Below are 15,968 nucleotides of genomic sequence, written 5' to 3' on the forward strand. Positions count from 1 at the left end.
CATCCCCAGGCTGGTAACCCCTAATCTGTCTTCAAGTTCCAGAACTAAATTCTATCTATTTTATGTGCCATAGATTCCTTAAACTGAACCCAAACCAGTTTTTACTTACTAGCTTCTTCCTCACCAGACTTGTGCTTCCACACACATTTTACACCTTACTTAACGGCATCATTGACTACTGTTGTCCCTAGCTGGGCACATGATTTCTTCTTTGATTTGTATCTCACAAATCCATCACATCTCACAAGTTTCTCTAATCTGGCTACATCTTTATATCTTTGTGTCATTACCTATTAAAGTTTAAAAGAGATATAAACATTTCAGCCCAGAATCTGACTCATAAGGATCTATTACATTGATATAAAAGCATCAATATGTAAGAATACAATAATATAAATTATCATGGATGCCAGTAACCCTCTTGGTCTTTCTGCTACACTGGTCCCCAAAGGTCAAAGGTCAACCCATAGTTGATTCCATGGCAGTTGGCAGCCCTAAAAGCAAGCTGGCCCTGATATAGGAGTGGGCAGGGATAGGAGCTTATTCCCATGCTCACCAGAAGTGATGGAACTGAGGCTTGCAGTTTCGAGAGAAAGGAATTGTCCTGGACACAGAACGGAGATACCAGCCCAGGGACAGCCTGCATTGCATGGCAAACTGATGACTCCAGAAATCTGCTCCAGATCCAGAGCTCCTGTGGTGGTTGGCTAATGTTTCTTTTGTTGCAACTACATCTCAGTTCAAATTCTGCTCAAATCTACTTCCCACAAACACTGGCAGGTGTGACTGCTAGGTATACTCCCCAATAAACTGTCTACACACAATTCTTTGCCTTAAGAGTTGTTGTCCCAGGGAGACTAAATTAATGCTATGGTAATTGCTTACATATCATTTGTCATGCCAAGAACTCTTCTTAAGTGCTTTACATCTCTGAACTCCTATAATCTACAAACTTCTTATGTAGTAGGACAAATTATTATCTGTAAGATCACAAAGCTGTTTGGTGGTAGAGCTAGGATTTAGAGCTAGGATCGTGAGTCCATTTTCTTTTCTTTTTTTGAGAGAAAGAATGTGAGTGGAGGGGCAGAGGGAAAGGGAGAGAGAGAATTTCAAGTAGACTCACCTCTGAGCATGGAGACTGATAAGAAGCTTGATCTCACAACCCTGAGATCATGATGTGAGTTGAAATCAAGAGTTTGCTGCTCATCCAACTTAGCCACTCAGGTGACCCTTGAGTCCATTTTCTTAACTACAAAGTGCCCCTTGTAAAATTAAGTATATTGAGCATTGTTTTTAAAAAATTTTAAATAAATTTAAAAATATACCAAGATATGTACAGAGGTCTAGAAGAAAGATGGCATAGCATGTTTGAGGCAATGAAAGAAAGCCAGTTTGTAGACTGCAATAAGGTCAAATAGGCAAAGAGAGGCCATTAGGTATAACTTTTATCTTAGTTCAGTAAAAAGCTTTTTTTAGGGAGGATTTTAATATAAGTCTTTTGACTCTGAGCTTACTGCATACCATGGTTTTCTACACAAGAAATCAGTAAATGTTTTCTCTGTCACGTTACAGATTAAATAGTCAAGAAATAATAGTCTGTGCCTTATAAATGATATTAGACTGCAATGCTTCAGTGTTCCAAGCCACTTCTTGTGGCTTTGAGGCACTGGTCTATTTCCCAGAGGCCCACCTAACTAGACTTCTTTAGGCTCTCCAAATGAGGACACAAGTTTCTCCAAAACATCCTAAGTTTTGAGTGGTCATTCCCTTTTGTGATGCTAGCTGGCTGATTACTCCTTCAATGATCTTGAATTCCTTCTGCTCTTCACTGATCCCTGGCTCTAAAATTGGGCCTCTTCAGTCAGGCATGTTTAACTTCTTTCAAGGCCTCTAGTTATCACCATATCTGGCAGCTCTGTCTAATATGTGATATTATATCTTGCTCTATAAAGGACAACTCACTCAGGACCTGTAGTCCCCTTGGTCTTTCCACTGTACTAGTCACCAGGGTCAAGGGTCAAGCCAATAGATGATTCCATGGCAGTTGGCTACCTGACAGCAGCCTGGCCCAGATACAGGAGTAGTGGGGAGTGGGATTTATCTTCTCTGTTTTATAGGCTACATCAGCTCCACCACTTCCAGTGCCTCAGCAATTACTAAGAGTTTAGACTTTGTTCTTCCCTTGTGAAGAAGTAATCAAATAAGAGAAGAGAGATGTGAAATATTGGTGGTGGTCTCAGCTTGAAATCCCCACTCGCAATGGCAAAAGTATCACTCAGAGGTATCCAGGCCACCAACATGTTCTTCTCCTCATGGGCCTTAATCTTCTTGACGCTAGGAATCCTCAGAGAAGAATGGGTTGAACTGACATTGGAAACAAAGAAAAATACAATAAGCCACAGTCCTTGGATATGTTGCACTACTCTTTGGCCAGAAGGTCAGAACCATCCTAGAAAGAGATGGGTGGAATGGGAGGGTTCATCTTTCCTTGACTTCCATTGGTCACATCAGCTTACTCATTGTTCTCTGGGGCAAATTCCTCAGGGTGCACTGTGCCCAGTTCCATAATCAATAGTTAAGACCAACTCCAAAATCTCACCATTTCGCATATTTTTGGGAAAAGTTTAGAAGTTCACAGACTTAATTGCTGGACATTTGAGAAGTGTTGGCAGTAGCAGCAGGGTGGGTCAGCACATCTAGGACATGAAGGCATAAAACAAAGGTAACTGGCGACAAGGAAACTATCTTGTATTGCCACTAGAGGAGGACAGGATGAATTATATTTAACAAGAAATCTGTTCTGACAAAAGAATAGAAGGAAAAGAAGCATATAGAGACAGCAAGATAGAGAGCAGTTTCCTCTGGTTCTCTCATTCAGTTTAAGGATCCCTGCCTTTTAATTCTTTCCCCTTGTCCCTCTTTTTTATTTAATCAAATCTTTTTACCCCATTCCAATTTTTACCTAGAAATTTGTGGTCCTCAGGTGGAAAAGAGCCTAGAAGAAATGTCTGTCCTTCTCTCAACACAGCTTCTGCTTTCCAACAGATGGCCTGGAAGTGGTCAGGATCATGATGATTTTGTGTCTCAGCCTTTCCTTTGTCCATAACTTGTTCCTGGGTTTGGAATTTACCTATTTCATTCCTCAAACTAAATATGTCTTCTTCATCACTGTCTTCCTCAGTTTCTTCACAGGTAACTTCCTGGTTCCCCTAACACAGGCTTGGGGACAGACTTGGTTTATGGGTCCAGACTGTAGTCTTCCTAGCTCTTTGACTCAGATATGCAGCTTCTGAATTGGATCTACCACTGAATGGGATTGGTTTTTGGACAAGGTGCAGGTGTACAGGGTGGAAGCTTGGAAGTCAGGCATATTTGGGGTTGAGACTTGAATAGAAGAGCCAAAGTTTCTCAGAAGGGACTTTTTTTTCCCCTCCTTTTATGAAAGGTATCCTTTTGCTCTGTGCACTCATACTGTATCAGCTAAAGCTAAAGCAAGGTCAATCCGTGTACTACTCTACTTACAAGATCACCTGGATCATTTTCACTGCCTACTTAAGTGTTTCCTTCTTTATGGCCTCTGGTGAGTATATTCAGGGCCTCCGGTGGGTAATAAGAACCAGTCCATACCTGATAGAGAGGAGAGTCAAAAAGGATGGGCAAGGGGCATGGGGAAAAGGTGCCAACCTTGTGTTTTAAAGGGCTAAAGTTCAAGTGGACTCACTCTTTGGGGACAGTCCCTCCAAGGGTAGAGGTGGAGATTAGAGCTGTGTGGAATGTTCAATAAGTTTGCTCCTAGGGCAGCTCTAATTTCTGCTGTTTCTACTGTCTTTCACACTTTTCTCCCTTCAGGGCAGAGATAATCATCAAAGTCAGGATGAAGGAGAGTGGCTGATATGGAATGTTTACTGATGTGGAGAGGGACAGGGTACCTTGGGTGTCCAGTGTGGTGCCAAGGCACTTTGAGGTCAGAGACAAGCAATTTTTGATGTTAAATGGCCATGTGCCAACACTGGAGACCTTTCTTTTCTTCAAAAGTCTTTAAAATGTCATTTGGAAAACACAAATTCAGAAGCATGTCTCCTTTCAACATGAGTCCTCGGTGCTGTTGACATGTACAGCATTTAAGCTCTTCTGCATACACTTCCCATCTCTTCTACTAACCACCCCGCTCACCCCGCCCCATGACTTGGGGCAGTTCAAAGGCGACCCACTGGGCTTTGGGTTGGAGTCTTTCCGCTGACACAGAGGGAAATGTTTCTGTAACTTTCCATTGTTTCTTCATCACTCTCACTGGCTTCTCTTTTTCCCCAGGAATTCTCTCTCTCCTAGAGTGTAAAAAGTCCACCAGTGCTTGTGCCTGCGCGACCCTCATCCATACACCTGAAAGAGAAAGTGAGGACATAGAGGAATCTGAGAGTTCTGTAAAAATTGTTTCCTTACCAGAAAATGCAGCAGCGCCTCGTAGTATTGTTCATACAAGGGAAGGTTCTCCAAACAGACCACAACTCCAAACTCGTCGTGTAACCTGGGCTCTATGATTTGACAATTGATCTTTCAGCATATGCTTATCTTAATGGAAACAGCTTTGCGTGTTATGTGCTGTGTGTCTCTCTACAACTGTATTGTCTTTGTTTGGCATTATTTAATGACTATGCCTGGGTCAGGGTGTATAAGAAAATCCAGAAGGTGGCTTTTAAAAAAAAAAAAAAACAGTTTCTTCTATTTGTTCACACGATTTAATAACATTTGTTATTCATATAATAATAAATATTATCCTATAACTAATACTTGCCGTATTATTAACTCTATACATCACAAAGATCTAAATAATGTAAAATATCTTTTGTACTTTATTTTATTGTGAAACATTTCAAACATTCAGAAAGAGTACAAAAAATATGACAAACACCTGCACATACATCACTCAACTTTACAAAATTTTAACATTATGCCCTATTTGCTTTAGATGTTTTCAAGTTAAATTTATAGATAAAAGTGATATTCAACTGAAAAAGTTCCCTAATCCCATTTCCCTCCCTTGCGCTTATTCACAAAATGATTTTAATGATGCATTGTTGATCATTTTATACTCATGTTATTTTTACCACTGTACACATCTTTAAAAATTATATAGATTAGCTTTCCAAGCGTGCAGAGATTATTAAAAGTCAGACCGTACAGATCATTTTTTGCAACTTGCTTTGTCTTCACTCAACTGTATGTAAAGGTTTTGTGATTCATTAAGTTTTGTTTTACTTCATTAAAACTACCGTTAAGCTTTCTATTGTAGAGATACAATGTAAAATACTCATTCTCCAGTTGCAGAAAGTCTAGGTTTTTATTATTATTATTATTATTCTGTTACAATAGTGCTGCTATGAGCCTTCTTATACACACCTGTCCATGAGCTGGAGTTTCTCTAGGGTATTTATCTAGGACCAGAATAGCTGAATCAATAAGTGTCTTCATTTTCAACTTACCTAAATGTTGACAGGATGATGTCAAACATGGCTGTTAAAATTTATACTTCAGCCAGCAGTGTATGAGATGAGAGTTCTAGTCTCTTTATGCTTTCCCAACACTTATGTAATTAGTCTTTTTTTTGTCTCTATTTGAACTATCATGGAGTTTTCTCACCTTCTCATTTCATTATTGAGCTTTTGGATTTCCTCTTCAGTGAATTAGTGATCATTTTTTAAATGAATTGCCTATTTCTTACTGATTTGTAGTTCTTATATATTGGAAACTAATATTAACTTATTGTGCCTTGGCTTTTAATTTTGTTTACAATGTCTTTTTTGTTTTACAGAGGCATTCAAATGAAATATATCAACTTTTCCCTTTTAGTGGGTGCTTTATGGCATCTTATTTAAGAAATCCTTCTTTACTCTTTACTCTTGCTGGGAATAATATTTGTGAATGATATAGGGCATAGATCCAGTTTTATCTACTTTCCACATGGATAACTATTTATTTGGAACATTTTTATGGCTTAATTTCTTGTCTTACTGATTTGTTACACCAGTATATTCATACATCAGATATATACAGAAGGGAGTCTGTTTCTGATCTCTACAGCATGTTCCATTGGTCTATTTTTATATCCCTGCATGGTACAACAATCTTAATCACAATTGGAAAAGAAAGTGTTGATATTTAATATGTCCAAGTCCTTGTTCTTGTTCAAAATAATAAAAAAAAATTATCTCGATTTGTTCTTGGCCTTTTGGTCTCCAAATAAATAGGATTAGCTTGTATAGTTCCACAAAAATCCTACTTATGATTTGATTCAGAATTATATTAATTTATTAGCTAATTTGGGAAGAATTAACAATGCTAATAATATTTATCCATCTAATCCAAAAATATGGTAATATTTATGTAGGGCTTCTTTCATGTCCTTCAACAATGTTCCGTGATTTTTTTTTTCCACAGAGATCTTTTATAGGTAACTAGCAGTTTTGTGCTTTTGTGAGTTGAAATATTTTATAATATTTTCTAGTTGCCTCTTATTGGTGTAAAGTTGCTGATTTTGTATCTAGAAACCTAACTAAATCCTTATTTTAATTCTTATAATTTATCTATATACACTTTCATGTTATCCTTGGAGGAAAACACAGTGGCTGTGGAAAAGATGTTTATTTCCTTCCAATACTTATATCACTTATTTCTTTTTTATTGTGTTGTCTCATTCTTTGGCACAGACTTCCAAGATAAGGTTGAATGGGAAGAAGATTATAAGCATCCTTTCTGTATTCTTTATCTTAATCAAAATGCCTCTCTAATCCTAATAGTTGTTATTATATGCACTGAGAATTTGGCATATTTGCCTCATCAAATTAAAGGACTTCTTATATATCTAATTTGCAGAGTGACTTTACCAAAAGTAAATTTATTGAAATTTTATGCATCTATTGAAATATCAGTTGAATTTTTTTTATTCCAAAAATAGGATGTACTTTTATGTAAATTATAATTTTTGGAAAATTTTGTTTTATGTATTTTATTGTGAAATATTTCAAACATACAGAACAAAGTAGAAAACAATGTAACAACCACCTTTGTCTTATTGCCTGGACTTATAAAACCTTAACGTTATGCCCCATTTGTTTTGGATTGTTTTAAATTTTTTTTTTTTTTGGATTGTTTTAAATTAAATTTGCAGACTCCTCTGATATTCCCGTATAAATTTTCCCAAACTAGTTTTCTTCTCCTGTTTCTCATTACTAAACGCTTTGCATGCCTGGGAAATCCCTTTTTAGTCATGTTACATTTGTTTTAATAAACTGCTGAAATAAATTTTCTAATTAAGAATTCTTGAATCTGTCTTTATTTTTTATTTATTTATTTATTTATTTTGGTTGAATCTGTCTTTATAAGGAAAATTTGGCTATAATTTCTCTTTTTGTGCTCTCCTTGCCCAGTTTGTTTTATTTTTATGTGTTATCTTGTTACTTTTGCTTTGTTTTATTTCGGAGGATAGTTTGAATAACCGTTTTTGAAGTATAACACGCATACACAAAAGATCACAAATGAGAAGTGTGTATATAGCTCTTTAAATGTTCACAAAGAGAACAGGCCTGTGTAATGAGCACTCAAATAAAGAAACAATATTAACAGCACTCTAAAATCTCCCTGATGCCATTTGAATACAATATTTCACATTATCATAAATTTTTATTATAAATATATTTTAAACTTCACAAAATAACCATCACAGAAGAAAACACAGGAGAAAGTCTTTATAACTTTGGAGACAGTCATGATTTCTTAGTTATGACACCAAAAGTATAGGAAACAACAGAAAAAATAACTGACTTCATCAAAATTAAAAACTTTTATAGTCAAAGAACACGATCATGGATACTGTGTGTAAGCTACTATTTTAAGTGCTGGAATATTATGACTAAGTAGATATACAAGGTCTCTACTTTTGGTGGGTAGGGAGTGGCAGGTAATAACAGAAATAATTAAAAGAACAAACATGATAATTCCAGGTATAGACACATGCTTAGAAAAGGCAAAGGGACTAATAACTTAAAGAGAATTAAATGACATAAGACTTTGCCAACACAACTTGTAGATCAAGTCATGAAGCAACATTTCAAAAAAGGGTGAAAAAAGAGCTAAAATGATGACTTTATAACCAGCCAAGCATTCCTTCAAAAATCAAGGCTATTGAAAACAGTTTTAAGCATGTGACATGCTCAAGGAATTCTACATAAACTCTTTTTGGGAAATATACTACAATATGAACTTCCATCTTGGAACAACATTTAAAAAACAAAAGAAGCGGTCTTTACACAATAAATAATAGATATTTAAACAGTTTATATAATAATAAATACACAAATAATATTTAAATATTAACATTTAAATGCAAGGCTACCTACTTACATATAAATGTACATGCTTGTGAACGTGCATATGAATATGGAAATGAGTGCTTATTTATATGTAGCTACAGCTTCTCAAGAAGTAATGCAAAAATAAGATAAAGTCGGGATAGCCCCGGTGGCGCAGCGGTTTAGCGCCGCCTGCAGCCCAGGACGTGATCCTGGAGACCTGGGATCGAGTCCCACGTCAGGCTCTCTGCAAGGGGCCTGCTTCTCCCTCTGCCTGTGTCTCTGCCTCTCTCTCTGTGTGTGTCTCTATGCATAAAAAAAAAAAAAAAAAAAAGATAAAGTCTACAAAAACAAATAATGCATGGGAAGTCTGGGCAAAGAACAGAAAAGATACTAATATCAACTTGAAAGCTTGGAAGAATTTTGAAAAGACAAAAAAAATATTTATCTTCGGGCAGCTCGGTGGCTCAGCAATTTAGCGCTGCCTTCAGCCCAAAACATGATTTTGGAGACCGCGGATCGAGTCCCTCATCAGGCTCCTGCATGGAGCCTGCTTTTCCCTCTTCCTGTGTCTCTGCCTCTCTCTCTATGTCTCTCATGAATAAATAAATAAAATCTTAAAAAAAAATGTATCTTCAATAATAAGTTATATTTTCAGGAAATTCTACCAAATATGACGTAAAAATGGATTATATCTATTGGTGGCAAGAATGTGGTGTGATTGGATCTCACATAACTGAATTGGAATAAATTTTCTGGAAATTAATATTCAACAGGCATTCTGTAAACTAAGTATCTCCGAGGGATATGTTCTAAGGTGTCAACAAATTGAGAATTTTGTGTAGTATATAATTTCCCACATGAATATATGTACAAGTATTATCAAATATATAAATGATCTTTTTTTAAAAAAGATTGTATTTATTTGAGAGACAGAGCAAGAGAGTGTGACGAGTGTACAGGAGCGGGGGCAGAGGAAGAAAGAGAAGCAGACTCTCCACTGAGCAGGGAACCCAATATGGGGCTGGATCCCAGGACTCTGGGATCATGAGCTTAGCAGAAGGCAGACACTTAACAGAGTGAGCCACCCAGGGGGCCGCTGTAAGTGATCTTTTAAATCTTCAACAAGAATAATTGTGCAAAAAGCAGTTAGCAGAGGATAATAAAGTCAGGTTGAAGTACAGGTCCAAGGTGGTTTTCCCAACTCTTACTTTCTCAGTGAACTTTTCATTAGTTTACTTTTTTGCATTTAAATCTTTGATCTGGGGATCAGATCAAATCTGATCAGATCAGATCTGACTCAGCAGTTGAGTGTCTGCCTTAGGTCAGGGCGTGATCCCAGGGTCCTGGGATCAAGTCCTGCATTGAGCTCCCTGCAGGGGGCCTGCTTCTCCCTCTGCCGATGTCTCTACCTCTCTGTCTGTATCTCTCATGAATAAAATAAATAATTTAAATCTTTGATCCATATAGTACTGCGGCATGGCTGTAAAACAGGATGCAAGATGAAGATGGGAAAAGGAAATTTTGGAGATGAATATTTACAAATTTGATCTTTGAATTGTGGGGCTGGGATACGATATAGAAACATCTCCAAACTAGAGGGACAGCAGTTAATTTATCCTACAGGGATGGTTTACTTGAGTCATTGCCCTTCTCAAGCTCTGGTCCTTTATGTGGTCCCCAGTGACATTTGGCTTGGGAGAGCACCTGGCAGGTTTGCCTACCCCACGCCTGGTATTTACCTCCTGCTCTTGTCAATAATCCCTTTGCACTAAAACTAGCAACTTCCATTCCCCAAAGCCCTGTCAGAGGCCTGAAGGAATCTTTTGTAGTCTTAAATATTTTGACCTGAATTTATATATCGATGATTACTATAGGGATATCCTAAATGGAAAGCTCCAGGTAAGTGCATCATGGCTATGCTCATGTATTTCTCAGGTTTTTCTTCAATCATTTGGAAATGGTTAATCCTGAAATTATCCATTGGAGAAACATGGCACCGAGATTAGTTCATGACTCTGCCACTTGCTAACATTGAGAACTCAGCAAATTATTTCACCTCTCGGGGTCTCTAATTTGAATGACTTGGTGTTAAAATCTAAGACCATTTTTCCTGCTGTGGTCTCTCCACTTTCAGAATGAGGAATAAGATTTAAAATTAGACTAAGTGGTTCCTATTTATTTATTTTAAAACACAACTTTTTTGCTTTTTTTTTTTTTTAATTCATGAGTGACACACAGAGAGAGGCAGAGACACAGGCAGAGGGAGAAGCAGGCTCCATGCAGGGAGCCTGACGTGGGACTCGATTCCTGGTCTCTAGGATCAGGCCCTGGGCTGAAGGCAGACGCTAAAACCGCTGAGCCACCTGGGCTGCCCAAGTGGTTCCTTTTTAAAAAGCAACACATGTTCACTTAAATAGCCTCTGTGATTCTCTTAGCCAGAGAGAATTCACAAACCTTAAATCATTCCTTAAATTGGATGCTGGAATGGCACAGCTGGACAGTAATAGGGCCTACATTTGATTTTCTCACTCCCCTGTTCATAAACTTGAAAAAAGGAACTCTTTAACCTGACATTTACCTGAAGGTGACGTCACAGTCAGCCTTCTATCTACTTTTCCGATATTATCTCTTACCACTATTTCTAGTTCAAGCTAGACATTTTCACTTTACCCAGACATTCCCTTCACTGTCTTTTCTCCACATATTTTCTTCATCTGTCTCTTAGCTCTGAAATGTGTCATTTCTCTTCCACCCTATTTCTGACAGTTAAAAATCCTTTCCAAATTTCATGATACAGCTACCATTTATTTATATGTAAGATAGGGCTACCTAGTACCCTTCCGGCCGTTGAGCTAAAAGGTTTCTATACATGATCTCATTTCATACTTAACCCAAAACTCTACAGGTTAAGTGTCATTATGCTCATTTTACAACATAGAAAACTGCAAGGTAGGCATCGTTGCCCACATTATACAGAATAGATTTAGAACAAGTAGGAGTTGCCTGGGTGCTCACAGTTAATGGGTGCCAAAGCCAGGGTCTATGCAGAGGTGCTAGGTACCTGCCATCTCCTTTGTCAAAGTTTGTTGGTATAGTGTTAGCAAATGTGAAAGTTACTGAGCACCTGTTTGGTGCCTGCAAGTACAGATCCTCAAATGAATGAAACATACTCCTTTTTTTTTTTTTTTTAAGATTATAAAAAAAATTCTTTTTTTAATCAAGGCTTTTAAACATGGAACAGATTCCTTGAATAAAATGAAAAGTCTCCAATATATTGAAACATAAACCACCATACATACAACACCTGGCAGGAAAAAAAAAACCCTGCCAGTTTACACAATCCCTGTGACAGCCATGGCCTATCGTCAGATGCTTCCTCTATGTACCAAGTGATGAAACATACTCCTGCCCTTAGCGTTCCTCGGTCTTCCAAACAGAAGGAATATTTTCCTCCCAATATTTCCTCCCAATATAATCTTTTAGGACATTTATCACATTTTAAATTTATTCTAAATTTTTAATTTATTTTTAAGTAAACTCTATGCCACACATAGGACTGGAACTCACAACCTCGAGATCAAGAGTCTCATACTCTACCCACTGAGCCAGCCAAGCACCCCAAATTTATTCTTAATTTACAAAGTGATTATTTCCTTGTCTTTTCATCTGAAATAATATACACAACATATACATGATAATAAATAACATTTTAATAAATAACTAATGCACTATGTTTTAGTTGCTGATACTCTGCTTCAAATGAAAAATTCTGAGAGTAAATCATCACTGAATTGGATGGAAGAGAAAACTCATACTTGTATGTACAGAATTATACCTAACAATGTGTGTTGAAGACCGACTATGCCAGTTAAAAATCTGAAATCTACATTTACATTTTTAGTTATAAGATCTATTGCAGTGAAGATCCCATAAAATATGAGGAAGGTTTCATATGTGATGATGAACTGGAGTAAAATCTTCCCCATCTTGGCTCATCTGTAGCAGTACGTCTGCTTAAAATTAGTTTGGAAAAAAAATCATATCTTCTTTAGGATATTAATCATACCTTATTTAAATATGATATTTTTATATCATACTTAGAATGCCTCACTGAGGCAAATTTGGCATATTTTTATCATTTTCATTTTACTGACAAACTAAAGTTGAGAGACGTTAACTTTGCCAAGATCACATACATATATTAGTGCAAAACTAGAATTAGAATCTAGACTCTCTGATACGGTTTCCATAAGAGTACAGGCTTTTGTCAGGTTGTTCATAGGATCTTGGATTCAAACTAGTGTATTCTCTATTGGTCCAAACAGAACATCTTGTCTAATTCTTTAAGGTTTTGTGGCTAGTCTTACAAAATATTTCATATCAGGAACGAGATTTTTTGAAGGTATTACTTATATCACAATTTCCTAAATAGCTGTTGACTGTGTGGGAGATATTGATAGAGAATTCAAAAGTGGCACCAAATCATTGTAACACAATTAACCTTGAAGGTTATTGCTTGATTTTCATTAATGTCATTAATGAAAGTTATTTAAAGGTCAAAATGGAGCTTTTCTTTCTTTCTTTCTTTGTAAGTACTGTTCACCAGAACTTTCTGTGATGATAGAAATATTCTAATCTGTATTCTTCAATATGTTAGCCCCTAGCCACATGGAGCTATTGAGAGTGCTAGAAATGTGGCTGGTAAAATTTAAAAACTGATCTTTCAATTTAAATTAATTTAATTTGGACAGCCTGGGTGTCTTAGCAGTTTAGTGCCGCCTTCAGGCCAGATCCTGGGTGTGAGACCCAGGATCGAGTCCCACGTCAGGCTCCCTGCATGGAGTCTGCTTCTCCCTCTGCCTGTGTCTCTGCCTCTCTTTCTCTCTCTCTCTGTCTCTCATGAATAAAAAATAAAATCTTTAAAGAAAAAATTAATTAATTTAATTTTAAGTTGTCACATGTGGCCAAGGGCTACTGTATTGGGCAGCACAAATTTAGATTATTCTCATTGGAGCTGAAGTGTTTCAGAAAGGTGGGAATTTGAGTAAACAATAAAAGGCTTTCCAGCTATTTTTTTTCTAGGTTTTCTGTCTATCCTGCATTTTTCTGGTGTTTTGTTTTATCCTTTTATTATAATATTTCTTTTAATTTTTTTTCAGGCATCATTGAAGTACACTTACAAAAAAAAAAAACATGTAATAGAGAGCACAGTTTTGTATAAAGTAGGCACTCAGGTTGTTGGATGTGGAGTTATCTTTAGACTCAGGCCACAAGGACTCTTGCCCAGGACCACTTACCCTCAGAGGGGCAAAGCAGCAGAGGTATCAAGGTGAAGTGCCCAGGGGTCCAGTTTACCCTTCCCTACCATGCTTTCCATACTTAGGACTTTGTTTAAATGGTCCTAATCCCACTTCCAGTTTTTTTGAGGATGGCATTCCCAAGGATGGGCTGTGAGAGGAGTAAACATCTCCCTATGCCTGAGAGATTGTCTGGGGGTGACTACTGTATTACTGGTGGTGGGGCAGGTGCACACACACACACATGATGAGGGCCTCTCCCGTGTGGGATGGAGCCATTCTGAAGACAAAGCAAGCAGGCTGGAGTTGTCTTTTCTCGTCCTGTCACATTTCAGAGCAGAATTCCTATGTGACCAAGACTTCCAAATTCAGACCTGGCTTTCTGGACCTTACAAAGGTATATTCAACAAGTGAGCAAGAATATATTTTATTTAACAGTTTACTAGCTTTAGATGTAACTTTAAATAACTGGACATTGATCTCAGGTCTCCATTTGTACTCTCGCTATGGGAGGGGGTGGGGGCAAACGACCCCACAGGCACTTCACCTTTGCCCCTCTAATGCTTTGCCCCTGTGAAGGTAAGTGGTCCTGGGCAAGAGTATTTTTAGCCTGGATCTAAAGGTAATGCTGCATCTAACAAATAGTTTCTACTTTATACAAGATGGTGCTCTCTATTATTTAACCCTACTATCTAAACAGGTACTGTGATGTCAGGGGTCACCTGAAGAGAATACCCCCAAAATGCTTCCTGGTGGCCAGTCACCAGTCATTCTACCTTCCCCTCTTTTCTTCCCTCCTTCCTTCAATCTCTCCCACCCTCCCTTTCTTCCTTCCTTTTCTTCTTCCTTTAACAAATATACGTTGATTTTCTATTAGGTATCAAGCCCCATTAATATTCTAGGTTAGGAAGATCCATAAGGCACAGTCTCTGTCTTTATGGTCTTATAGGCTCATAGGAGAGGCAGGTGCTTGGATAATGATTTCATACAGAATGAAGCTATACAGAGATATTATGTGGTAATGGTTCATGCACCAGTTTGAATTAGTAGCCATTGCAGTTATGAATTGTGTAGGCAATTGGAGAGGGGATATGGTGCATATAAAATACACTGCCTGTACTTGACCTTTACTCTGATCTGACTCCATTTAGGCTAAGTTTATAGGGCTGAATATTTAGCCAAGAAAGGCTGTGCTTCCTGGGGTCAAAAAGTCATGCATGAAGACTCTAGAATTTGGGGTGCCTGGGTGGCTCAGTCAGTTAAGCCTCTGCCCTTGGCTCAGATCATGATCTTAGGGTCCTGGGATCGAGCCCTGCATCAGACTCCCTGCTCAGCTGGGAGTCTGCTTCTCCCTCTACCTTTGCCTGTCCCCTTACCACCATCCCCCCCCCCCCGCTTGTGCTCTCTCTGTCAAATAAATAAATTTTTAAAATCTTAAAAAAAAAAAAAAGAAACTGAAATTTACTTGGCAGATATGTTGGGCAAAACCTTTCCATGATATGCTCCTTAGGGAGAGAGGGAAAGTTAGACTGGACACCTGAGATTAAAAAAAAAAAAAAAAGGCAGTAAATCAGAGGTGATCGGAAATGAAGATTGGTCCTAGAGTAAGATATCTGCTGAAGCCATGAACAGAGGAATTTCATTTGGGCATATGCAGAGACTGGTAGGAAGCAAAGCAAGCAGAACAAAAGATAAAATATTTTATACTAGGTGGGGCTCGATCTCACAACCCTGAGTCCATGACCAGAGCCGAAATAAAGGGTCAGAAGCTCAACTGACTGAGCCACCCAGTATCTCCAGCACATTCCTTTCATAGATGAATTTCAAAGTATCCTGTTAAATTCCTTAAAAATTTCTGGTGACATTTTGGCTAAAATTACTTAATATTATAAATTTGAAGGGGAAATGTTAAAAATTTAAAATATATTGTAGCTTCTTATCCTTCAAACATGGCATACGTTTAAGGTTAGTCAATAAATAAATCAGTCAGATTTTAGATTTTTTTTATATGGGTCATACATATGTCTCATAAAGCTTAATTTAGGTAGTTTTGTAGCATTTGGGCTTATTGGAAATGAGAGTATAATCTATTTTTCTTTTTTTTCTCCAGAACTGTTTCAGGAAGACAAAAAATGTCATTGTCTTTAGAATTTAACTTTCTACTATGATATTCAGAATTTATTATTTTTTTTATTTTTAAAGATTTTATTTATTTATTCATGAGAGACACAGAGAGAGAGGCAGAGACACAGGAAGAGGGAGAAGCAGGCTCCACGCAGGGAGCCCGACGTGGGACTCGATCCCAGGTCTCCAGGATCACAGC

At 37.6% G+C, this 15,968-nt stretch overlaps 2 protein-coding genes across 4 annotated transcripts in view; one reads left to right on the top strand and one right to left on the bottom strand.

The window, feature by feature from the left end:
• LOC140631154 (olfactory receptor 6M1-like) overlaps positions 1–1,262 on the bottom strand; it is a 42,915-nt gene extending 41,653 nt beyond the window's left edge. Inside the window, exon 1 of the transcript XR_012028801.1 lies at positions 1,124–1,262. The gene's annotated coding sequence lies outside the window, so the exon portion shown is untranslated. The remainder of the gene's footprint in view (positions 1–1,123) is intronic.
• Positions 480–4,785, top strand: TMEM225 (transmembrane protein 225). 3 transcript variants are annotated; one of them, XM_072822470.1, is made up of 4 exons: positions 480–780; positions 3,046–3,192; positions 3,446–3,580; positions 4,312–4,785. In XM_072822470.1, exons 1-4 carry the CDS (start codon positions 549–551, stop codon positions 4,536–4,538), a joined length of 741 nt encoding a protein of 246 aa, XP_072678571.1. In that variant the 5' UTR covers positions 480–548; the 3' UTR covers positions 4,539–4,785. The 3 variants fall into 3 exon arrangements, with proteins under 3 accessions (XP_072678571.1, XP_072678572.1, XP_072678573.1); XM_072822471.1 differs by lacking the exon at positions 480–780 and adding an exon at positions 2,027–2,437; XM_072822472.1 differs by lacking the exon at positions 480–780 and adding an exon at positions 2,274–2,437 and having other exon boundaries at positions 3,029–3,192.
• The last annotated feature ends 11,183 nt before the right edge of the window (positions 4,786–15,968 follow it).

The sequence above is a fragment of the Canis lupus genome, chromosome 3 (genome assembly GCF_048164855.1).
Source record: "Canis lupus baileyi chromosome 3, mCanLup2.hap1, whole genome shotgun sequence".
Lineage (NCBI taxonomy): Eukaryota > Metazoa > Chordata > Mammalia > Carnivora > Canidae > Canis > Canis lupus.